Source organism: Pungitius pungitius, chromosome 14 (assembly GCF_949316345.1).
Source record: "Pungitius pungitius chromosome 14, fPunPun2.1, whole genome shotgun sequence".
In the NCBI taxonomy this organism is placed as follows: domain Eukaryota; kingdom Metazoa; phylum Chordata; class Actinopteri; order Perciformes; family Gasterosteidae; genus Pungitius; species Pungitius pungitius.
The window spans coordinates 1,584,625-1,610,827 of record NC_084913.1 but is presented as its reverse complement, the minus strand read 5'-3'; the positions used below and the strand labels follow the sequence as shown (position 1 = coordinate 1,610,827).

The 26,203-nt window shown below is 45.6% G+C and overlaps 1 protein-coding gene and 1 long non-coding RNA gene across 2 annotated transcripts; both read right to left on the bottom strand.

The window, feature by feature from the left end:
* Positions 1-855: 855 nt before the first annotated feature.
* LOC134104085 (protein NLRC3-like) lies at positions 856-5,608 on the bottom strand. Its single transcript, XM_062557391.1, has 5 exons — positions 5,054-5,608; positions 4,641-4,716; positions 4,276-4,486; positions 1,842-3,600; positions 856-892 (listed from the first exon to the last, which is right to left on the bottom strand). Exons 1-5 carry the CDS (start codon positions 5,119-5,121, stop codon positions 856-858), a joined length of 2,151 nt encoding a protein of 716 aa, XP_062413375.1. The 5' UTR covers positions 5,122-5,608.
* An 11,536-nt stretch (positions 5,609-17,144) lies between these two features.
* Positions 17,145-24,564, bottom strand: LOC134104133 (uncharacterized). The gene is made up of 3 exons (XR_009941602.1): positions 24,469-24,564; positions 24,304-24,395; positions 17,145-17,688 (listed from the first exon to the last, which is right to left on the bottom strand). It is a non-coding gene; the product is annotated as an uncharacterized LOC134104133 (long non-coding RNA).
* Between the last annotated feature and the right edge of the window lie 1,639 nt (positions 24,565-26,203).

Genomic DNA, 26,203 nt, shown 5'->3' with positions numbered 1-26,203 from the left:
ACAACCAACAAGAAAAATAACATTTGTGTTAAAATGAAATTCTCTTTAGTGATGAGTTTGAACTAAAATGAAATCATGATGATCAAAGAACATTTGTTCAGTGAATGTTTTTACAATTGTTCTTTTTCTACTTTAAAACAGGAGAAAAGCATCAGTTAACAGTAGAGACACACATTAAAGTCTTCATTCTCTTTCCCACTTCTGATTTTCTCCTTTTCATTCGTACATTCTATAAAACTATGATCACACAGCTTAATAAGTAGAAAAGATGGCAACATATTTAGGTCCTGATGAATGAATCTAACTGAAGTAAATCCACTACATGAACTGTTTTTAGGTTTCATGACCAGTTTTCTTCTCTTGTGTCCTCCGGTTTTCCTCCACCTGCTCTGTGCCTCCACATCCTTCACCTGCACTGAGCAGCTCTTTCAAAAGCCTCCACCAGTCACATGTTCTGGTGCGTTGTTTGTTGCTTAGTAACAAACGTACAGTGATGAGACGGTTTAACACCGTCTTCTCATGATGTGGATGTGAACTGGTTGAAGTGCTTGTGTCTCCAAACGCTGGCTTCTGTCACCAGAAAACGGAGCAGCCAGGTCCACATGAACATCTCTGCTGGCCGACCAGCCCCGAGCTGTTAAACAGGTCTTCATCTCCACCACATCGTTCTCTTAGTTCCTCGTCTTTAGCCTGCTAACAGTTAGCTAAACTGAGACAGCTGAGCTAAACCAAGGAAGCTTACTCACACTCACTGAGGTGTTAAATAGTCGTTGTGGTTCGTATCGGTGAAAAGAACCACTGCTGCCCCACAGTGAGCGAGCGGTCTGGGTCCGTGGATGATGTCATTATGACACGTTAATAACCGCCGTACGGGGCCGTACTTTGTCCAGGTCTGTAAGGTGGACGCGAATTTAGGGGGAAAAAGTATTGACTTCTTCAACCACCAACATTTCTGTCTCATTAACCAAAGTTAGAATAGATTTAGTCATAGTTTAGTTTTAAGATCTTTTTTCGTCTTGTCTTTGTCATGGAAAAAGGTTGTTAACGAACCTTTTTTGTCAAACAAAAGAAGGGATCAAACTAAGAATAGCGTGAGATTAGGAACTTGCGGTATAAAGTTAATTAAATCTGAAATCGTCTTGAAGAACTAATTCATAGATTGAGGAAGATGTTTTTTACTCCGCATGGAGCTGATCCGTTAGAGACACATTTAAATCATTGAAGACAAACTTAATCTGACCTGAGAGTGTCCAGGTCACAGTGTGGACTCTTCAGTCCATCACACAGCAGCTTCACTCCTGAATCCTGCAGGTGGTTGTTACTCAGATCCAGTTCTCTCAGACTAGAGGACTGGGAGCTGAGGACTGAGGACAGAACTTCACAGCTTCTCTCTGAGAGGTTACAGCCACTGAGTCTGAAGAGACAACAACCAACAAGGAAAATAACATTTGTGTTAAAAATAAATTCTCTTTAGTGATGAGTTTGAACTAAAATGAAATCATGATGATCAAAGAACATTTGTTCAGTGAATGTTTTTACAATTGTTCTTTTTCTACTTTAAAACAAGAGGAAAACATCAGTTAATTTGCTCTCTTGTTAACAGGAAGTACTGTAGTATCAGTATCAGGATGAGGAAGGAAGATTTAATGTTGTTAAATAGAGCTGAAAATACAAAGTTAAGCTTCTCTATCCTCCATCTGACTCGTTTTAAAGAAAGAAAATAAATAATCTTTATCTTTTGATTCTGATTTCATGTTTTTCATGTTCTGAATCAGAAATAAACAACCATGATGTTGACATGAAGTCATGATGAATGAATCTAACTCTTTACTTACAGAACTTTGTTGGAGGCTTTGACCACTGGCAGCAGCCTCAGAAGAGCCTCCTCTGAAGCTGAGAATTTCTTCAGGTCAAACACCTCCAGATCTTCTTGTGATGACAGTAAGATGAAGACCAGAGCTGACCACTGAGCAGGAGACAGTTTATCTGTGGAGAGACGTCCTGATCTAAGGTACCGTTGGATCTCCTCCACTAGAGAACCATCATTCAGTTCATTCAGACAGTGGAACAGATTGATGCTTTTCTCTGGAGACACGTTCTCACTGATCTTCTCCTTGATGTACTGGACTGACTCCTGATTGGTCTGTGATTGACTTCCTGTTTGTGTCAGCAGACCTCGTAGGAGACTCTGATTGGTCTCCAGAGAAAGACCCAGAAGGAAGCGGAGGAACAAGTCCAGGTGTCCATTAGGACTCTGTAAGGCCTGGTCCACAGCACTCTGGTAGAGACACTTTGGTCCAGGTTCTCCTGACAGCAGATTGACACCAGAGCTGAAGAAGGTCAGATGGACATGAAGAGCAGCCAGAAACTCCTGAACACTCAGATGGACGAAGCAGAACACCTTGTCCTGGTACAGTCCTCTCTCCTCTCTGAAGATCTGAGTGAACACTCCTGAGCACACTGAGGCTGCTCTGATATCGATGCCACACTCTGTCAGGTCGGATTCATAGAAGATCAGGTGGCCTTTCTGCAGCTGATCAAAGGCCAGTTTTCCCAGAGACTCGATCATCTTCCTGCTCTCTGGACTCCAGTGAGGATCCGTCTCAGCTCCTCCATCGTACTTGACCTTCTTCACTTTGGACTGAACCACCAGGAAGTGGATGTACATCTCAGTCAGGGTCTTGGGCAGCTCTCCTTCCTCTCTGGTCTTCAACACGTCCTCCAGAACTGTAGCAGTGATCCAGCAGAAGACTGGGATGTGGCACATGATGTGGAGGCTTTGTGAGGTCTTGATGTGAGAGATGATCCTGCTGGCCTGCTCCTCATCTCTGAACCTCTTCCTGAAGTACTCCTCCTTCTGGGGGTCAGTGAACCCTCTGACCTCTGTCACCATGCCAACACACTCAGGAGGGATCTGATTGGCTGCTGCAGGTCGTGTGGTTATCCAGAGGCGAGCAGAGGGGAGCAGCTTCCCCCTGATGAGGTTTGTGAGGAGCACATCCACTGAGGAGGTCTCTGTGACATCAGTCAGGATCTCATTGTTGTGGAAGTCCAGAGGAAGTCGACACTCATCCAGACCGTCAAAGATGAACACAACCTGGAACTCTTCAAAGCTGCAGATTCCTGCTGCTCTGGTTTCACTGAAGAAGTGATGAACAAGTCCCACCAAGCTGAACTTCTTCTCTCTCAGCACATTCAGCTCTCTGAAGGTGAGTGGAAATGTGAACTGTATGTCCTGGTGGTCTTTGTCTTCAGCCCAGTCCAGAGTGAACTTCTGTGTTAAGACTGTTTTCCCAATGCCAGCCACTCCCTTAGTCATGACTGTTCTGATTGGTTCTTCTCCTCCAGCTGAGGCTTTGAGGAGGTCTTCTTGTCTGATGGTTGTTTCTGGTCTGGCTGGTCTCCTGGATGCTGCTTCAATCTGTCTGACCTCATGTTCTTCATTGACCTCTGCAGTCCCTCCCTCTGTGATGTAGAGCTCTGTGTAGATCTCATTCAGAAGGGTTGGGTTTCCTGCTTTAGCGATGCCCTCAAACACACACTGGAACTTCTTCTTCAGGTTGGATTTGAGTTCACGCTGACAAACTGCAGCAGAAAGTCCTGAATGAAGACAAGAAGATCAATGAGTCACAGAATAGATTTCAACATGTCCTTTCCTCAGAGAATGACTCCATGAATATATTCTGTCCATCTCTTGAGACATTAGTGAAGGTCTCATTCATCGAGTTGAGGGAAAATGTGTCTTATTATCCAACATATATTCATGTTATAATCAGCTTTAGAGAAATTGGATAAGTAGGGATACAACTAGATTAATATATAGTGTATGTAGACACTAGGAGGAGAACAGGAGGGTCAGCTGACCAGACTGAGCCAGTTAGTCCAGCATCAACAAGCAGATAGAAGGTCTAGTGAAGGACAAGAGGAAGAATAGTAGGACGACAACAGGAGGAGTTACGTAGTTAGATTGAGGGGAGAGCTTCACTCAATCAATGGTCAAAAGATGTATGAACTATGTGTTGTATCATCACCTCGTTGGTGTCTTTCTGGAAAGAGCTCGGTTTATTTGTAGCTCCAATAAATCTCTGACTTGAAGAATTCAGGTCTCCAGTGGGTTCTATGTGTGTTACTGAAGGTTCTTGGTCTGTGAGGGTGTGTGGGTCCTCATCACCAGTCAGATAGATCAAGTCAGTAAGTTAGAGAACTTAGAAAATAGTTGAAACTAAGAATAAATGAATCCACAACATCAGCAAGTCTTTAGAGGAACCCTCTTACTGCTCTGCAGACGCTCAGCCAGATCCTCCTGCTTCATTCTCCTCAGGAAGTGCACTGAGATCTTCACAAATGCCTCTCTGCTCCTCCTCTGCTCTTCATCCAGCACCTCCTCATCCTCCTTCTCTAAGCATTCTGGGTAATCTGAACTCAAAACCTTCTGGATCTTCTTCAGCTCGTTCTTCACAAAGGTGAGGATGTTCTCCTCCAGCAGCTGGAACAGAACATTCTATGAAGGACACCAACTAGAACCATGGAAGCCACCATCAGGTCCATGTTGGACAGATGGACAATCCACTGGTCTACAAAGTGCAGCATGGAGATGATGGTGAACTGAGAGATGTTTAGGTAGTTGTTCATGTACACACCATGAAGATGGAGTCCAGGTGGGTTTGATGCTGCTGGGCAGACTCTGTGGGAACCTCTGAGCTCTCCTGGTCCTCTCTGTGGAGGAACATCAACCATCAGCTCACATGGTGGTTGGACCATCAACACCAAGACAACATTAGGTAAAGATATTGGCTTCTGTCATGATTGATCACCATGGAAACCAGATGCTGAAGACTGATGACGGACAGTTTATTAGTTGAGTGACAGTGTTTACATCTGAGGATGTTTACAGTTAATGATTCACACTTAAACACATAAGGACCAGTTAGATGAAGATAATGAGTTCTGTCATGATGGATCGTCATGGAAACAACACTTTAAACAATGAATGAACATTTCTGTGATTCATTAACGACAATCTGAACACTTCTTCATCTGTTTAAGAACTTACTGTGGGTCATAAGAACGGCCTCCATCTTTGAATTCAATCCATCGACCAATAGAATGATCACTCTTCATGGACACACATCTGGGTTCAGGAGACTTTCTTCTCTGCTGATGTGAACTGAAAGAAACACTGAGATTACATCATCACATCATCATCTAATCATGAAGCATCATCTCACATGGTGTCCGTCCTCACAGAGACCAAAACAAGGTAAAGGTCCATGACGTGAGGTCTGGATGTGGACCACATGACTGTAGTGGTCTAGGTCTACTAGTCCTGCTGGTCCCACTGAGGATCAATAGCTCACTGTGTTCTTCACCAGTCAGTTTGGTTTAGTCCCATCAGGTCTCACCAAGTCCTCCATGGAGCTCTCCCTCCCTCACTGGACTCTGCTGAAGGGCCCTGGAGCAAGAAACCCAGAACCTCCACCAGAGAGTCTGGTAGAAACACCTCACCATCAGCCTGAGACCCTCACCTTGCATCAGCAGAGGGACGGACATCTTTGAATTTTATAGGATGATTCATAGACTGGTTGCTCTTCATGGAAACACAGCTGGGTTCAGGTCCAGGTCTCTGATGGGTCCTGGTCACACATGTAGAACCAGAGTCAGTGAGTCAGAGACGTTGGGACATGGAGACGAGTGGAGGACAGTTGGAGATGGTCCTCTCACCTCTGAGCTTTGGTCTGTTTGTCATGTCCCCCCCACAGAGGGGCTTCAGAGGGAGGGACACTGTCCTCTGGGTCCTCAGCCTGATTCATAGCAGAGTCCACACCTTCACACCTTCATAACAACCTGCTGGGAGATCTCACACATTATTCATCTTCATCAGGACAAACTCACAGAGCTCATTCACCTCACATTCACGTCACAGCAGCAGATGCTGTCGGCCTCTGTCACACAATCCCAACCTGCTCCCTCAGGCGACTGTGGCTTGGATCCCAGGTCCTGTTGACCTGTGTCCATGTGTCCTTGAGCAGGACACTTCACCCACATTGCTGCTGGGGCTGTGAGTCCTGTGTGAATGTTGGTCACTGATGGACAGGTGTCTCTGTGTGGTAGCTGCTGTCATTCATCAGTGTGTGAATGATGACATGAAGCCTTAAAGCGCTTTGAAGGGTCAGAAGACCAGAAAAGAGAAACAAGTTCATTCCATCCACCATTTAGCAAAAAGACTCACAGACTCACACCTGTCACAGTGTTTGAGTCCTTTATGAATCATTTCCTTAAGTCAGCTTTGGATGAGTGAATCGGCCCAAAGGAATTACCCAGAAGTCATTGTGACGTTAAAAAAGTGTGTTCAGGCTGTCATAATAACATGTTTACATCATTACCGTATTTTTGCGACTATAAAGGTGCACTTAAAATCCTTTTTTTTCTAAAAAAACGACGCATGCGCCTTATAATCCGGTGCGCTCTATATAGGAAAATAGTTCTAAAATCGCCGATTCATTGAAGGTGCGCCGTATAGTCGCGAAAATACGGTACTTAAAATGACGTCAGCAAAGAGCCTAAAAGAAGTTCAAATCAGAGTAAAAAGTACAATAAACCAATTTGACGTTGTCATGGTGACGTAGCAACAAAGTGTTGTCCATTCAGATTTACAACATTTACGGAAACTCCGGATTATAATCTGCTACTTTTTTCCTCTATGATTACTGCATCATAGATATTTAATACTATGTAATCACTAATGATGTCACCTATCTAACTGTAGCTTCCATTGATTACTGCATCATAGATATTTAATACTATGTAATCACTAATGATGTCACCTATCTAACTGTAGCTTCCATTGATTACTGCATCATAGATATTTAATACTATGTTAATCACTAATGATGTCACCTATCTAACTGTAGCTTCCATTGATTACTGCATCATAGATATTAAATACTATGTAATCACTAATGATGTCACCTATCTAACTGTAGCTTCCATTGATTACTGCATCATAGATATTTAATACTATGCAATCACTAATGATGTCACCTATCTAACTGTAGCTTCCATTGATTACTGCATCATAGATATTTAATACTATGTAATCACTAATGATGTCACCTATCTAACTGTAGCTTCCATTGATTACTGCATCATAGATATTTAATACTATGTAATCACTAATGATGTCACCTATCTAACTGTAGCTTCCATTGATTACTGCATCATAGATATTTAATACTATGTTAATCACTAATGATGTCACCTATCTAACTGTAGCTTCCATTGATTACTGCATCATAGATATTAAATACTATGTAATCACTAATGATGTCACCTATCTAACTGTAGCTTCCATTGATTACTGCATCATAGATATTAAATACTATGTAATCACTAATGATGTCACCTATCTAACTGTAGCTTCCATTGATTACTGCATCATAGATATTTAATACTATGTAATCACTAATGATGTCACCTATCTAACTGTAGCTTCCATTGATTACTGCATCATAGATATTAAATACTATGTAATCACTAATGATGTCACCTATCTAACTGTAGCTTCCATTGATTACTGCATCATAGATATTAAATACTATGTAATCACTAATGATGTCACCTATCTAACTGTAGCTTCCATTGATTACTGCATCATAGATATTAAATACTTTGTTAATCACTAATGATGTCACCTATCTAACTGTAGCTTCCATTGATTACTGCATCATAGATATTAAATACTATGTTAATCACTAATGATGTCACCTATCTAACTGTAGCTTCTATTGATTACTGCATCATAGATATTAAATACTATGTTAATCACTAATGATCATGTCATCTATCTAACGGTATGTAGCCTCATTGATCACTACATTATATACATACAATACTATGAGGTTAATCACTATTAATGTAGCGACACAGAAGAGGTTCAGGTACATCACCATTTTAATGAATAGTGATGTTTGTGCATTTAACTGTACGATGACACCACACTGATGATCAGCCTCTTGATGTTTGAGTAACAAGGAGACAAACGGTAGCTGTGTGTGGAATGTGTTACTATCCAGTAAAATATGTACTGTTTAATTGTTGTTACTGTGCCCAACGTCCTCCTTTATCAAACCATACAAAATAAAGCTAATGCAGTGTGATGTAATACAACAGCCCTAATTTAAACGTTCAGCTAAGTAACGTTTTTGTTTCTTCCATCCAATATGAATAAATATTAGATTGACACCTGTCATTGTAATCCAGTAAAGTTCAGCAGCACCACAAACTACAGCTGCTCCTCTTCATCTGCTTTAAAAAGATGTTGGACTGTAGAACAACTCTGATCTGATCCATTGACATACTTTGCCTAATTATTTTATGACTGATTATATATATTTAATGATCAATATAATATATATATAGTTTCTAATTTTAAATAAAAATGAAACAAAAGCTTGATAATAGTAAAATACGTAACATAAAACGTATTAGCGATACCAACTGACGTGGTGACGTCATCAAGTCAGCTGCTGTTCCGATTGCGGAAACGACCGATCTCCCGAAAGCGCGAGTCCGTCTCCCGAGTCTGTTCTCGCGGGAACGCAGGTCCGTTCTCGCCGTCTTAGTTATTGAGAAAGGGCCATTTAGAGCAGATGTTCTCTACTGACGGTTATACAGTGACGTCACAGCCACTTACGAAGAAATGCGTTTAAGAAAAGATTAAAGGAAAGATAGAAAGTTTTTTACAATTCCGTTTTAAAACGAACAAACCGCAGAAACCTGGTTTCCGTGTTTCTGTATTTCCGGGTTTGTCGTATAAACGGTTCAAATGAACCTTGAAACGTTTCACGGCCCGTTAACACACAAACACACACATAAACAAACACACACTAAAGCACACATTGTGTATCACGGACATACTCACAGGATCTGAACACTTTGAGATGTTAAAGTGAAGCTCCGGTAACTTTCTGCTTACGCGCTGTTGCGCTTCTTCTTCTTCTTCTTCTTTTAGTGCTCATTGGCGGTTCGGTGCATTACCGCCACCATCTGGACTGCAGGGTGGAGCAGGAGATTATGCAGAACACTAAGAGATGAACTAAAGTACAGGAAAAAAAAAACTAGATCCGTTTAACTAAATTCGTTTCTCTTAAAAACTGATTAATGAATAATTCTGAGTGTTTGTTTGGCCAGAATATCAACGTGTTCCTTCCCCTCCACACCAACATGGGCTGGTACCCAGATGAATTGCATGGTTTGACCTCTACTTTCCATCCTATACATTATGAAGAATATTTTATTGATTATATCATTCCTGATATCTGATCTACTGGATTCTATGCTGGAAAGTGCTGAGAAACTGTCAGATGCAATGACGGTGTTGTTAATTTATCTCTTATCCAGCCACTGCAGGGCCAATAGAATTGCTAATAGCTCTGTGGTATAAACGGACACATGATCTGATGCTCTTTGCCTGATGCAGATCTCACTCTCACACGGGATATAAACTGCTGCTCCTGCACATCCTGTTTTGGGGTCTTTAGATCCGTCCGTAAATATGAACGTGACGTCAGAGAAGTGCTGATCAAAATAATTCTGTACTATGCGCCATGCTGGCTTTTGCTTCGACTTATCCTTCAATTTTTGCTGTATCCTAAAGTCTACCTTTGGAGATGGGAATAACCAGGGAGAGATGGAGGAGATGGAGACTGCAGGGCGATACTGTAGTTGACACAACCCTGCTTTTCCCGCCATTACATGGCCTACCCACCCAAAGCTTGTGTGGTTGGGTTCTCTATGTTCCCAGCAGTTGTTGGGTTCTGAAGGCCGAAGGGGAGACCAGCTTCCCTTTGTTCTCGTCCAGACAGGATACGGTGAATCAAAAGTCAACTAGCTCGGGTTTTAAAAATCAAAAAGTATTTAATAACTAAACAAAGAGTAAGGCCTACAATTACAAAGTGAAAAAACAATGTGAATAGTGATATATTTTGCGAAATAGAGATTTCCCCGGCCCAGTCAAAAGTGACTCCTCAGGACGGCTGCAGGATAAATCTAATCTTCTTGTTCCTTGGTTTGCTGATTTGAAGCTCCCGGGGGGGGGTGGTCTTCTGGGTGTATTCGAATGTCATTGGCTCCTTCCTGGTCCAGCCTTTTCACATCAAGGTGTGAACTGCCACGTGTGTCTCTGGATCCCCCTCTCTGTCTCATCTCTCCCTGTCCAATTCATTCTATTTAAACACATCTCGGCTTTATGCCTCAAAGAGTGAAAATAACATCATATACATAGTTTGTCTTCATTTTATAACTAGTACACTTCAGTTACCACACAACATATAGGATCACAGTACTTAATGGTTTATCACAGTTTATCTGGTGCAACACATTGCCTCATTTGGCTGTCTTACATTGCTAAATTAATACCTGACAGGAGAGAAAAACTACTACTAAAAACCCTCTCTGGGGAAAAGTAGGAGAAATCCATAAAGAACGGCCTATAGCTTACGTCCCCAGGTTTTAACATTACATCATGACAGGATGTTAATGTGTAGAGTATTTATATGATTTATATGACTTTAAATTGTTATTGTCTATAATACATTCACTTTATTTAACATACAAATGTAATATCTACTATCTAACATCACAACAACTACAATTCTATTCTAAACATTGTTACACGTAACATACTTCCCACCACTAGGTGTGCACTTCTACTTAAATTCCTAACAAATTCCCTCCTTGCTCACAGTTCACTGTGAGCATCTCTCAGGGACAAAAAATTATCAAACATTTATTCGCTACCGCTTTCCTTGTACTCTAATCTCATGTTACGTTTTGGGGGGTGTTTGTGTTGGTTTGTGTCCTGTTTCTCCAGGTACAGGAAATCTGCAGGTAAGATGGCTACCCTTCAACCAAGGTGCAGCCGATTGGATACGACCAACCTGGACTCCTCCCCTTCATTATTGGATGCAGCTGGTGCAGGTCTATAAAGACCTGTCATTGTAGATCGTGAGGACGAACGGAGAGGAGGGTTTTGCAGCTCTGATGGCAGAGCGCTTCTGGTGGATCGCTGGTGTCCTCGCTCATGGTTCTGTGTTTATTTCTGTCGTTTGGGGTTTGTGAGTATCTTGTTCAGAGAGAGAGAGAGAGAGAGAGAGCGAGAGAGAGTTTTTTTTTGTTAAAAGGTAGTCCCAGAGCGTGGGCTTTTTGGGTTAGTGTGTATGTTACATTTGTTGTGTATACCGTTTGTTATTTGAGTTACACATTTTTTCTTCCTGTGTTGCAAAGGGGGGGAAAAAGGGGTATTGTTAGGGAAGAGACCCATGGGTATACACCACCCGTAGCAGACTGCCTGTCTAGATACACTAGGCAAGACCTGGGCGGACCACTCCCTGTACTTTTGGTTAGCGGGCCTAATCCGTGCCTGAGGTAGAGTAAAGGGGGGGGGGAAATTAGGTCAGTTAGGGAAGTGTTCACCCTTTTTGTTTGTTTCTTTGCTTTGGTCTCGCCCAGCCCCTTTTCCCCTGAACATTTGTTTGGTTTTTCCTTGTAAGGAGAGAATAAACCTCCTATTTTGTTTGCACCGTTTGCCTATGTGTTCGTAGTAGTCACTCACACCACGACCCCATACCTCTGGTCGCCGCGTTCATCAGGGCTCATGTTTGCGGGGGTTGCGCTCCCTTATACCTAGACTAGGGGAGACGTAACAAGTGGGGGCTCGTCCGGGATTGTCAATCTCCCGACTTCCCTGTGAACACGAGGTCCTGGTGGGTGCTGGTGCGAAGGGGTGGTGTTGTAGTGTGATTTCAGCAACAAGTTGCTAGTTTGGTTTGTGGTGGTGGCGTGTGTACCTACTAGAATGGCTGCTCCAGCACTGGCTGTTTTTCTAGCGGCTCCATCCCTTGACCAGCTGGGAGGGATGCGCAGGTCAGAGTTATTCGCCGTCGCCGATCATTATAAAATCTCCATCCCAAGGCAGGCCCTCAAGGCAGAGATGTTGGAGTTGATAAAAAAAGGGTTGGTTCACCAGGGGGTTTGTGAGGGGATGGGCGAGGGCAGTGAGGCCTCAGGTGAAGAGTCTGGGGATGAAAAGACTGTGGGTGCACTGCTGGGTGATGAACAGGGGTTGGGGGCCGCTGCACCAGTGGTTTTACCTAGGGCCGACCTTTCGCCTCGTTCCTCTGGGGCCAGAAGTGCTGCGGCTAGGCTCGAGTACCGGCTGGCTCGCCTAGAGATGGAACGAGAGGAGAGGGAAAAGGACAGACAATTTGAAATTAGAAAGAAAGAAATAGACGCAGAGAAAGAGGTGCGAATCAGGCAGCTCGAGTTAGAGGCTGGTGTTGGGGTTCAGTTAGCTCCCAACCTCGGTCGGTTTGAGGTGAGCAAGAATATTGCTGTGGTGCCGCTTTTCCGGGAGGCTGAAGTAGATTCATACTTTTCAGCATTTGAGCGTGTGGCTACGGCGCTGCACTGGCCACGGGAGGTTTGGTCCATCCTCCTACAGTGCAAACTGTCTGGCAAAGCCCAGGAGGTTGTGGCGTCTCTCTCTCTAGAAGAGAGTGGGGATTACGAAATAGTTAAAGCAACTGTGTTAAGGGCCTACGAGTTGGTTCCAGAGGCATATAGACAACGTTTTAGGAACCACAAAAAGCCTCAGACCCGCACTTTTGTAGAGTTCGCCAGGGATAAAGAGACACTATTCGATCGCTGGTGTGCGGCTAGCAAGGTCAAGACGTTTGCTGAGATAAGGGAGCTGGTCCTTTTAGAAGATTTTAAAAACCATCTAACTGACAGAATTGTTGTGCATTTAAATGAACAGAAAGTGCCGACATTGTCTCGAGCCGCTGTGTTAGCGGATGAGTATGCTTTGACCCACAAAATAATGTTTACTGCACCGCGACAAGAGGCTCGACCGCCAACAACGCCTACAACAGCATCTCATGCCAGCCGGGTTTCTCTGGGTGAGACCAGATCTGCACAGGAGACACGTGAGTGTTTTTATTGTCATCGTCTACGGAACCCACTCTGATGTGGGGATAAAAGACCTTTACTCTCTATTAAGAACGTTAGTCTTCCTGTGACCATCCGTTCCATGATTTTACATAAGTGAGAGGTCAGGGCAGCAGGTCCGTAGCCATTCGGGTCCGACGGATCGTTTTAGAACTATTACAGCTTGTTTCCACACTGATGGCAGTTGGCCATTTCCCCAAACTCTATTATAAAGTCTTAACACGTTGCCCAGAGCATTTTCTTCCATTTGTTCTAACATTTTATAGCATATACCATCTTTCCCTGGTGTTGTTTGTCTAGTCCTACTAACTGCTCTTCTCAGTTCAAACATCCTAAATGGCAGGTCTATCGGGTCTGGTTCCTCTTTATTCTCTAGTATTTTGGAATTCTCCAAACATGCCTCATCCCTCCAGTGTCTGGCCTCATCAGTTAGGTTGTCAGAGCTGTGCACCTTCCTAAACGTGTGTGAAGAAATTCAGCCTTTTCTTTACTGCTGACCGCCATTTTGTCCCCACCGTTCATCACTGGTAACTTATAGTTCCTTCTGACCCCCCCATTCTCCTGATCATGCCCCACACGTCTGACAGCTGGACCTCTCTTCCAATGCTGCTACAATATTGCCTCCAGAATGTGCGTTTTTGGGGTCCTATTGTTTTCCTTACTATTGCCTGTGCCCTCTTATAATGGATCAACGCCTCCTGGGAATCAAGTGGTTTCCTTTTGCCTTATTTCTGTTTTTTATAGCTTTTCTACAGTCATTATTCCACCAGGGAACATTCTTGGTACGTTTGGTTCCTGCACTTTTAGGGATTGTCTCCTCAGCAGACTGAATGATTTCATGAACTAATTCACCATTAAATATTTATATCCACTTGATAACCTTCTTTAATTCCCCCACAGCTTGTTGCACTTGTTTCTTTAACTTTAGTCACTCTGGGGTAGTGGTCGCTACCCATTGTCGTATGTTCTATCCCACTCCATGTGCTTACACCTGCTAAAGTACTGTTTACAAGTGTTAGGTCAAGTGCTGCCTCTGTATTTTGATTACTTTTATATCGTGTTCCTTCCCCGTTATTGAGACAAACCAAACCGTGATCATCTAAAAATTCTTCCACCTGAACACCATTTGCATCTGTGCTCTTGCTTCCCCATAATGTATTATGATGTATTATGTCATGTATTAGGAGTTGAAATCCCCACAGCATATTACATTTTGTACGTCTCCCCTTACCTCCTCTAATATACCTTTGCTTATCTCCCCACATGGATTATAAAAGTTAATTATATCTATATCACCTCTTTTACGCCTCCACCCCGGCTCGGAAGAGGAGGTGGAGGCGTAACTGCCCAAGACCACGCCTGTTGGATGCTGGAACCTGTACCCTATGCACCACAATAACAATCAATAATAAACACACGCTGCTACGAAAAAGTACAGAAGGGTGGGTTTATTTTCCACAAAATAATAATGAAAAGAAAGGACAAGTACATACCATATAAATACACACAAAATGGTAGACAGGGGATAGGAGGGCTAACAGGTAGCAAGGCCTGTGGAGTAGGGCGGTGCCAGCGGTCTGTCAAAGCAAAGAAACAAAAAGAAGGACCCTGAGCTTCCCTATTCCTCTAAAGCTACCTACCACAATGTAACCTGTCACACCACTTACTTAAACTGCTACAACACACTGGGTGACAGCCACTGGCTTCTCACCTAGTGGGTCCAACAGGTTTTTCCTACGTGTGTATGTAGACCCCAGGGTGTCTTACCTAGCCCTGCTCCACAGCGCTCTTGGGGTAAGTACATAAAACACAGTTTTAACAAACAACATAAACCAAATAAATCACAAAGTTTCTCTCTCAACCTCTATCCCAACAACCCTCCTCGCAAGCCCTCACAAACAAACATTAGACATAGAGGAGAGCCGCGCTGGATTGGCTGGAGAATCACCTGCCACGCCCACATCGTCAGCAGCAACTCACCACACCTGTGAAGCACCGATTGAAACAGAAGAGGATGGGAGGAGAAAACACAAGCAGCAGCTCTTTCAGTCCACACCTTCACCACAGTGGATTCATGTTCCGTATTAACCTGCATTATCTCATAACTCACCTCATTCTGTGTGAATGTTGCTGCTCCTCCACCTTTGCCAGATTCACGATCTCTTCTAACAACAGAGTACCCTTTTATCCCCAAATCCCATTGTGGTTTTCACCATGTCTCTTGAATACAGATAACATTAGGTTTCTCATTTAAATTATCTATGTGTTTCTTAAACTCCGGTCCATTTGCTGTTAAGCTTCTCGCATCCCATTGTAATATAATAAGCACATTGGGAAGATCCAGCCCATGTTTGAGATGGTTGTGTTTCTTCATCTAGTGTCTCTAACAGTTTCCCACTTTAATCCTTCCACTTCCAGGTACTTTGACTCTCTGTACCTGTGCTGCTCTTTTGCTTTCCTCACATCCACCGCACGCTGAGCTGTGCAACATTTCAGCTTTGCTCCTTTGGTGCATTTGCCGTACTCCTGGTCTCCTCCGCATCTTCCACACCTTTGGTTTCCTCTACACACAGCCGCCACATGTCCAAATCTCTGACACTTGTAACATCTGAGTGGAGGGGGATGTACGGCCTGACCTCATAACACAAGTATCCAATATAGATTGTTTCCAGTAGTTTCCCCTCCCCAAAAGTGATCAAAACTGAAAGGCTGTCACTTTTAACCCCATTTCTGTTCGATTTAATCCGTTTAACTCAGTTATTTTTGCATTACTTACGTTTGTTTTAACATCGTCCTCGGATACATTGACTGGGACTCCTGAGATGACCCCCCTGACTAGTTTTTTGTCACCAGCCATGGAACATTGCACTTTCTTGCTATTTATTGTATTCATCCTAATTGCTCTCCCTTGTTGTCCTCCATCCCTGCACATTATCAGCAATGATCCATTTCTCTGCACTCTAGCACTCTTTATCTCTCCAATTTCCTTATGTATGGATCTAGTGAGCCGGATTGGATTCCACTCACCAAAAGAAGCCCCTTCTTGCGTCCATTTAACGATGACCTTGTATTCATCCCTCCTCCTCTCTGTTGCTTCTCCTCTATCAGCATATTCACTGTCATCCGATTGGTCACTTTGGATCTTTGGACGTTTCTTTTTCCGCGCAGTTTCCCACTCTCTATCTTTCCCGCCACCTACTTCCATCTCGCCTGACTCGCTTCCTGCTACGTCACTTCCCTCTGCCACCTGCCACCTGCCACCTGCCACCTCCCGGTCCACGCCTCCAGCCAGTAACAGCCCGCCGGCTTGTCCCCAGCTGACAGGCTCTCGCCCACAACACACCCGACATGTGCGTTTAAGTTAAAGCTGTGGCTCCACGGGCGAGACCAACTCGAGCCGGAGGGGGGGGTGAGGTGGTGTCACGGTGTTGATTAATTAACCTAAAAATGGGACAAGTGGGGAGATTTCTAGAAACGAGAGGGCCAGACCTGCCGATAACATTACGTTGGAAGTCAAATAAATGTAAAAATAAGCACAAGGTTATCAAACAAGACTTTACACCCACAACGGAATCCCCTACTTATGTAAAAGCACTTCTTATGTCCCTGATAGCAAGTACTATTATGTTTAATGGCTGAGAGGAAGAAAAAAGTATGATTTAAAATTGTTTCTATTTCTTTATTCTTCTTTCACCATGTTTAGCTTGCATGTCTTTTTTTTTTATAAATATAACACTTAGTGAGCTGGCAAGTTTGTAACAGTGAGCAACAATGTAGTATGTTGTAACTTTTATCTCCATATTATCATGTGTAGTTTTTTTATTTTTACCTTATCTTATTCTTTTTTTATCCTAAGAGGATCAACAACTTGAAAGCCCAAATTAAGCATCTGAGCTTTAGTCAGTTACAACAACTGACTTTGTTAAGTCCCACCAGCTTCACATACTATATGAAAAAAAACAAATAATCTGTGACCCTATGCAACAGGGTCCCAACATATTAATAATCTGTGTCTGCGCTCATTGCAACTTTTTGTTATACGAAATTCTGTCATCTGCCAAACTTGAAACAGAGTAGGTTTAATAATTGTTGGATTCCGTTGCGGACGCGTTTGCTTCAATGAGTCAAAGATCCAGTGATTGCATTGCAGTAGTTTATTGAGGTTTATAGATTTTATCCAAAGGAAGCATTTCAACCAGAGATACAAACGCAGAAGAACAAGTAATAAGAAAGTGCAATATTCATCAAATTTCCAGACATTTTATACATCTTTATAACGCGGGTAGATGAAATCCAGCGCTGTGGTTGGTTGAGAGCGAGTCACAGGGTGCATCATTGAGCGATAATGTACAGGTGCTGTTCACATTGACCCATTGTTCCATATCACTGCAAACTCAAAGTTACATTTTGTGGGACCGTTAGTTGACATTTGGCCGACATGCAGCCTCTTTATTGGAGTTCCACTAAATAATACTTTTATAAAGCAATTATTATAAACAGGAAAAAAGATGAACAAAATAAGAGTAGACGACGGGTGCTAAATAAACTCGTCTGAATTAGACGCAGAAGGTTTCCATGGCAACGTCTCCATCCATCTTTAGGTCACTTTGCGGGGGTCGTTCCTCCAGAGCATTTCTTCTGTTCTTTAGAAATTCAGTCGACCCGTTTCATAGGAGCTGCTCCCTGTGTAGTTAGAAAAGTGTCATCGACTACACACTGAGTACACATACTTATTGATACTACATGTGTTTATTGTGACTACACACTGAGTACACTGTCATGGTACCCTGACGGGGCGAACCCAGGTGCTGGAACCCAGAGAAAAGACAGGTAAGTCGTGGGAGAGTGTACAGGTTTATTGTGTCGGTGCGGCAGACAGGGACTTGGCTTGGACGAGGTCCGGGCTCGAGGATACCGCTTGGCTGGAGGTCCCCCCTGGCGTGCTCCTGAAGCAGTTTCCTGAGGCACGAGAACAATGGTTAGTTTAAATAGAAAAGGCAAGGCAGGACAAGACAAAGCTTGGCTGGGGCCTGGCGAGTCGACGTTGAATGGCAACGAACTGACGACAGCACAGGGTTTTGCAGCTCCTTAAGAGGAGGTGAGGTGACGAGGGTGATTGACTGCAGCTGGTGGGAAGAGTGGAGCAGAGCTGGCGGGGGAGGAGTCCGACAGGGGCAACATGACAGTACCCCCCCCTCAACGACCGCCTCCAGGTGGTCCTGGACGCCGATCCGGGTTGGCACGGTAGAAGTCCTCGATGAGGGTACGGTCCAGGATGAGGGAGCGAGAGATCCAGGCACGTTCCTCTGGACCGTACCCCTCCCAATCCACCAGGAATTGGTGGCCACGACCCCGTCGTCGGACGTCCAGGATGCGATTGACCGTGTAGGCCGGCGCACCGTCAATGAGCCGGGCGGGTGGTGGGGGTGCGGAAGGCGGGAAAAGAGCGCTGTCTCGAACAGGTTTGATCTGGGAGATATGGAATGACGGGTGGACCTTGAGGGCAGCGGGCAACCGGAGGCGGACACAGGAGGGATTGATGACCTTCTCAATCTTGTACGGACCGATGTAGCGGGGAGCGAGTTTCCGTGACGTGGCTTGGATGGGAATGTTCCGTGAGGACAACCAAACCCTCTGACCTGGCTGGTAGGTGGGTCCCACCACCCTGTGGCGGTTGGCGGAACGGCAGTTGCTCTCCTTGGTGCGGAGGAGAGCAGCCCTGGTTTGGTGCCAGATGTCTTGGCACCGACGAAGATGTTCCTGAACCGAGGGCACTGCCAAGTCCAGTTCCTGGGATGGAAACAGTGGTGGTGGGTACCCGAGGGCGGCCTCGAACGGGGACAGTCCTGTGGCAGAGGAAGGGTGAGAATTATGAGCATATTCGGCCCATACCAGATATTTCGCCCAGTCCGTAGTGTCCTGAGAGGCCAGGCAGCGAAGGGTGGTCTCCAGCTCCTGATTAGCCCTCTCAGCCTGCCCATTGGATTGAGGGTGGTATCCGGAGGTGAGGCTTACAGTGGCGCCCAGCGCTGAGCAGAATGCTCTCCAAACTTGGGAAATGAATTGAGGCCCTCGGTCCGAGACGATATCAGAGGGGATGCCATGGTGTCGGAAAACCTGTTGGACCAGGATATCTGCAGTCTCGGTGGCTGTGGGTAACTGTGGAAGCGGGATAAAATGGGCAAACTTGGAGAACCGGTCAATGACTGTAAATACCACAGAGTTGCCTTGAGAGGTGGGGAGACCAGTAACAAAATCCACCGCAATGTGTGACCATGGCCGGCTGGGGGTAGACAGAGGATGAAGTAGTCCGGATGGTGGAGCGTTGGAGGTCTTGGAGCGTGCACAAGTTGGACAGGCGGCAACATACTCCTTGACGTCTTTACTCATCGATGGCCAGAAGAAACGTCTGCGAAGGAGGTTGAGGGTTCTGGTGACACCTCCGTGACATGCGATACGGGAGGAGTGGGCCCAGGTTATGGCGTCAGATCTGAGAGAGGATGGAACATAGAGTGTGCCGTTAGGAGGATTGGGGTGGTCCGGTTCCTCACCTTGGGCTTGAAGGACTTTTGTTTCGATGTCCCAGGTGAGGTTTCCAACGATGCAGGATTGCGGGATGATGGTAGTTTTGGCGCTGTCCTGGTCCTCCGAGGAGCAATATTTACGGGAGAGGGCATCTGGCTTGACGTTACGGCTGCCTGGTCTGTAGGTTATTGAAAAGTTGAAACGGTCAAAGAACAGACACCAACGGGCTTGACGTGAGTTTAACCTTTTAGCAGAGCGTAGGTACGAGAGGTTTTTATGGTCGGTCCAAACGATGAATGGTTGGACCGCTCCCTCCAGCCAATGTCGCCACTCTTCTACCGCCAACTTGATAGCGAGGAGTTCACGGTTGCCAACATCATAGTTGCGTTCTGCGGGAGTGAGTTTCCTGGAAAAGTAGGCACAAGGTTTTAGTTTGCCGGACTTCTCTTCTCGTTGCGAGAGCACTGCCCCAACGCCAGAGTCCGAAGCGTCTACCTCGACAACGAATTGTCTGGCGGGATCCGGTTGGATAAGGATGGGGGCAGAGACGAAAAGTCTTTTGAGGGTGTCAAAGGCATCTTGAGCAGCCGGGTTCCACTGGAAGGTTCTGAGGGTGGATGTTAATTGAGTGAGGGGGGCGGCGATAGAGCTATAGTTTCTGATGAATCGTCTGTAGAAATTAGCGAAGCCGAGGAATTGCTGAAGTTTTTTACGTGAAGTGGGGGTTTCCCACTGAGCGACGGCTTCGAGCTTGGCGGGATCAGGTCGGATACTGCCGGCCTCAAAAATGTACCCCAGGAAGGGGATAACGGTGGTGTGAAACTGGCATTTCTCAGCTTTAACGAAGAGCTGGTTTTCGGAGAGTCTTAGAAGTACACGACGGACCTGTTCCTGATGTTGAGTGGGGTCTTTAGAATAAATAAGTATATCGTCAAGATAGACGAACACAAATCGATTCATAAAGTCCCTAAGAACGTCATTAACTAAACGCTGGAAGACGGCAGGCGCGTTGGTCAGGCCAAAAGGCATGACCGAATACTCGTAATGCCCCAAGGGTGTATTAAAGGCCGTCTTCCATTCATCCCCCTCTTTGACCCGGACAAGATGATAAGCATTGCGAAGATCTAATTTGGAGAAAATACGAGCCTCCTGAATAGAGTCAAAGACGGAACTTATAAGAGGGAGAGAATACTTGTCTTTAATCGTGATTTGGTTTAGTTCGCGGTAGTCAATGCACGGCCTAAGAGTCTTGTCCTTCTTTTCGACAAAGAAAAACCCAGCACCAACAGGAGAGGACGAGGGACGAATGTGTCCCGAAGAAAGTGCCTCTTGGATGTACTTCTCCATAGCTGCTTTCTCGGGACCTGAAAGATTAAATAACCTTCCTTTAGGAAGCGTGGCACCATCGAGCAGACGAATAGAGCAATCATAGGGTCTGTGTGGCGGGAGAGAGCTAGCTTTGGCCTTACTGAAAACGGTTCTTAAGTCATGATAGCAGTCGGGCACGTTGGATAGGTCGACCTCTTCAAGACTAGGGCTGGAGGAGCCCTTAACGGGAGGCACAGCGGACTGCAGACAGTTGGCTAGGCAAAACACACTCCAATTGGTGATGTGACGGTGAACCCAGTCACACTGGGGGTTATGGCGCTGGAGCCAAGAAAAACCTAACACGACCGGGTTCTGGGGGGTGTGAGTGATGAAAAATCGTATGAATTCCCGATGATTACCGGAGGTGACTAGCAATACAGGCTTGGTGCGGTGAGTTATTAACGAGAGAGGTTGTCCTCCTAAACCAGCAGCTTTAACAGGAGCTTCTAGTTTTTCTGTGGGTAGCGAGAGACGAGAAACCACACTGTGGTCGATAAGGCTTTGTTCAGCCCCGGAGTCAATGAGCGCTTGGTGTTCAGAGATCTTAGACTGATGACATAGTTTGACAGGAACGACAAGAAAAGCTTTAGAAGAGGGTGTCGAGTCACCCACCCGCGGCCTGTCGTCTAGCGGGGGGTTCTGGAGTTTAAACGGGCCGTACACTGATTTACTTGGTGGCCCTGCTGGCCGCAGTAGAAGCATGCCCCCTCATCGCGTCGGCGTTGGCGTTCTTCGGCGGATAGTTTCGAGTGGCCGATCTGCATGGGTTCTTCTTGCGACGTAAGGGGCCGTTCAGACGAGGAAATGAGTGGAGAGTGGTGTGTCGTACCTTGAGTGGTCTTTACTGGGCTCTTGCGGGACGGAAAAGGGTTCTCATGCCGACGTTCACGTAGTCGGGTGTCCGAGCGGAGAGCAGCGCTGACGAGCTCCTCAAAAGAGTGGGTTTCTGGTTGTGTACATAAATGGTCCTTAATGGGGTCATTCAATGACTGGTAAAAGACCCCTTTTAATGCTGGGTCCGACCATCCTGCCTCCACCGCCAAGATCCTGAAATCGATCACATGATCATTAACGGGACGGTTGCGTTGTCGCAGGGCTAATAACTTACGGCCGGCTTCTTCTTGTCTTTGAGGGCGGTCAAACACCAACTGGAACTCCCCGATGAAGTGGTCAAAGGATAGGTGAGAGACGGGGTTGACAGCCAGAAACGCTTGAGCCCATTGTAGAGCCTTGTTACGCAGTGAATTGATGATGAGCGTAATTTTGCTGTGATCCGACTGATAATACCTCGGGGCTTGTTGAAACAGCAAACGGCACTGAAGGAGGAAACCGCCGCAGGCTTCGACGTCCCCATAGAACGGTTCGGGCAGTAGGCGGACGTTCTCCGGGTTCATGGCGGAAGGAGGGGCGGAAGCGTTGCTGGGAACCGGAAGTGAAGCTGCGGTGGGGGAAGTGGACATTTGACCAGTTAGATCCATTAAGGTTTGTGTCAACCCATCTAGGCGTCGGAAGAGCTCTTGTTGGGCAGATGCAATCTGGGACAGAGCGTCGGCTTGGCGGCCCAGGGCGACGCCTTGTAGGTTGACGGCAAGACGGAGTCCTTCTGGGTCAGTTGGGTCCGGAGTATGGTCAGTTCGTTCTGTCATGGTACCCTGACGGGGCGAACCCAGGTGCTGGAACCCAGAGAAAAGACAGGTAAGTCGTGGGAGAGTGTACAGGTTTATTGTGTCGGTGCGGCAGACAGGGACTTGGCTTGGACGAGGTCCGGGCTCGAGGATGGGTGATACCGCTTGGCTGGAGGTCCCCCCTGGCGTGCTCCTGAAGCAGTTTCCTGAGGCACGAGAACAATGGTTAGTTTAAATAGAAAAGGCAAGGCAGGACAAGACAAAGCTTGGCTGGGGCCTGGCGAGTCGACGTTGAATGGCAACGAACTGACGACGGCACAGGGTTTTGCAGCTCCTTAAGAGGAGGTGAGGTGACGAGGGTGATTGACTGCAGCTGGTGGGAAGAGTGGAGCAGAGCTGGCGGGGGAGGAGTCCGACAGGGGCAACATGACATACACATACTTATTGATACTACATGTGTTTATTGTGACTACACACTGAGTACACATACTTATTGATACTACATGTGTTCTTTGTGACTACACACTGAGTACACATACTTATTGATACTACATGTGTTCTTTGTGACTACACACTGAGTACACATACTTATTGAGACTACATGTGTTTATTGTGACTACACACTGAGTACACATACTTATTGATACTACATGTGTTTATTGTGACTACACACTGAGTACACATACTTATTGATACTACATGTATTCTTTGTGACTACACACTGAGTACACATACTTATTGATACTACATGTGTTCTTTGTGACTACACACTGAGTACACACACTTATTGATACTACATGTGTTTATTGTGACTACACACTGAGTACACACACTTATTGATACTACATGTGTTTATTGTGACTACACACTGAGTACACATACTTATTGATACTACATGTGTTTATTGTGACTACACACTGAGTACACATACTTATTGATACTACATGTGTTCTTTGTGACTACACACTGAGTACACATACTTATTGATACTACATGTGTTTATTGTGACTACACACTGAGTACACATACTTATTGATACTACATGTGTTTATTGTGACTACACACTGAGTACACATACTTATTGATACTACATGTGTTTATTGTGACTACACACTGAGTACACATACTTATTGATACTACATGTGTTTATTGTGACTACACACTGAGTACACATACTTATTGATACTACATGTGTTTATTGTGACTACACACTGAGTACACATACTTATTGATACTGCATGTGTTTATTGTGACTACACACTGAGTACACATACTTGTTGATACTACATGTGTTTATTGTGACTACACACTGAGTACACATACTTATTGATACTACATGTGTTTATTGTGACTACACACTGAGTACACATACTTATTGATACTACATGTGTTTATTGTGACTACACACTGAGTACACACACTTATTGATACTACATGTGTTTATTGTGACTACACACTGAGTACACATACTTATTGATACTACATGTGTTCTTTGACTACACACTGAGTACACATACTTATTGATACTACATGTGTTTATTGTGACTACACACTGAGTACACATACTTATTGATACTACATGTGTTTATTGTGACTACACACCGAGTACACATACTTATTGATACTACATGTGTTTATTGTGACTACACACTGAGTACACACACTTATTGATACTACATGTGTTTATTGTGACTACACACTGAGTACACATACTTATTGATACTACATGTGTTTATTGTGACTACACACTGAGTATGTGGTATGGTGAGTGAGAGCTTACTGCGAGGTCTTTCTGTGGAACAGGATCGAAGTCTCTCCCTCCGGGTCGGGAAGAATCGGGCTGCAGCTTCAGCTTCATCGAACATCATGCTCCTGGTAAAAATATTAGATTATAAAAGAAGAAATCAGGTCAATTAAAGTCAATTATAAAGTAATAAGGACTCACGGATGTTCTTCACAGCCACAAGTTCCATTTGATCCAACCTTGTCAGACATATTCCCTGTGAGACAACGCAGGGTCATCAGGTCACATGAAAAATAACGATCCAGTTACTAAAATCATTGAGGAAGTACCTCATTATTTTGACTTTGTAAGCATCACCAGGATAATTCCAACGTATGTGTGAGTGGTGAGAAGAATAATGAGGTTCCACACATTGTTGATGACTTTCAGGAGCAGCTCCAATCAGTAGAGTGGATTACAAACATTTTAAGTGTGTGTGTGTGTGTGTGTGTGTGTGTGTGTGTGTATGTGTGTGTGTGTGTTTGTTCCACGTAACAAAGCCAGACGTTCCTTCTTTCATTGAATATAACAGATTTCTCTATTGAGTAGAGGTCAAAGGTTAACGGAGTTATCTGCCCAAATCTGGAGAGGATGCTTGTTTTCTGTTCTTGTGACGTCCCGGGCGAGCGGAGCACGACTCCTCTTCACAATATGGAGCGATGATGCTCCAGCACCGGGGGAGGGGGGGCGGCCCAAGACCTGCCCAGAGGGTGTATCCCACAACCTGCTGTGGTCCCGATGGTTGGTGGTCCCCATCTCCGTGGAGATCTCCATGACGATGAGCCGAGGGGGGGCGCTGAGGGGTAAAGTGGTCCATTAACCCGGGAGACCGAGAGCACCCCCAATGGGGAAGGCCCAGGACATATGGGCCCCTCCCCCCGCACCTGGTCTTTCCTGTGGCTAGCTGTCTTCGCACATGGTCTTCTCTGGACATGGTCCTCCCTGTACCTGGTCCACGCTGCACCTGGTCCACTCTGCACCTGGTCCTCCCTGTACCTGGTCCTCTCTGCACCTGGTCCTCCCTGTACCTGGTCCTCTCTGCACCTGGTCCTCCCTGTACCTGGTCCACTCTGCACCTGGTCCACTCTGCACCTGGTCCTCCCTGTACCTGGTCCACGCTGCACCAGGTCCTTCCTGTACCTGGTCCTCCCTGTACCTGGTCCACTCTGCACCTGGTCCACTCTGCACCTGGTCCTCCCTGCACCTGGTCCACGCTGCACCTGGTCCACTCTGCACCTGGTCCTCCCTGTACCTGGTCCACGCTGCACCTGGTCCACTCTGCACCTGGTCCTCCCTGTACCTGGTCCACGCTGCACCTGGTCCTTCCTGTACCTGGTCCACGCTGCACCTGGTCCTCCCTGTACCTGGTCCACGCTGCACCTGGTCCTTCCTGTACCTGGTCCTCCCTGTACCTGGTCCACTCTGCACCTGGTCCTCCCTGCCCCTGGTCCACGCTGCACCTGGTCCTTCCTGCACCTGGTCCTCCCTGCACCTGGTCCTCCCTGTACCTGGTCCTCTCTGCACCTCGTCCTTCCTGTACCTGGTCCTCTCTGCACCTGGTTCTCTCTGGATATGGTCCTCCCCCCGGACCTGGACATTATCATTTGAGCCTCTTGCCCCCCCCCCCCCTCCCACTACAAACTGTGATGGAGCGGTATACAATTTGACAAATAAAATCATGTGAGGAACCCCCCTTATAATAAAGGGGAATGCCAAATGGTTCATCTCAGCATCTTAGATGGTTTCTCACTATGACTTTGAAGGACGATAGTGGGATGTTGACGTTCATCTGGCGCCCCCAGGTGGACACACGACGCAGCGGCACCACAGCCGCTTTAGTATTTTTAAATGAGGAGATCAAATGGGCCCTTTGTAGAAAGGCAGGTTCCGATAAGTT

What these genes read in the sequence shown, in the direction of transcription:
- LOC134104085 (XM_062557391.1), bottom strand. Translation starts at nt 5,121, where the DNA reads ATGAAGAGTGATCATTCTATTGGTCGATGGATTGAATTCAAAGATGGA. An exon ending in GGCTGAGCGTCTGCAGAGCA is followed by an intron (nt 3,601 to 4,275) that starts GTAAGAGGGTTC and finishes GTCTTCATTCAG; the next exon opens with GACTTTCTGCTGCAGTTTGT. An exon ending in GTGGTCAAAGCCTCCAACAA is followed by an intron (nt 893 to 1,841) that starts AGTTCTGTAAGT and finishes TCCACCTTACAG; the next exon opens with ACCTGGACAAAGTACGGCCC.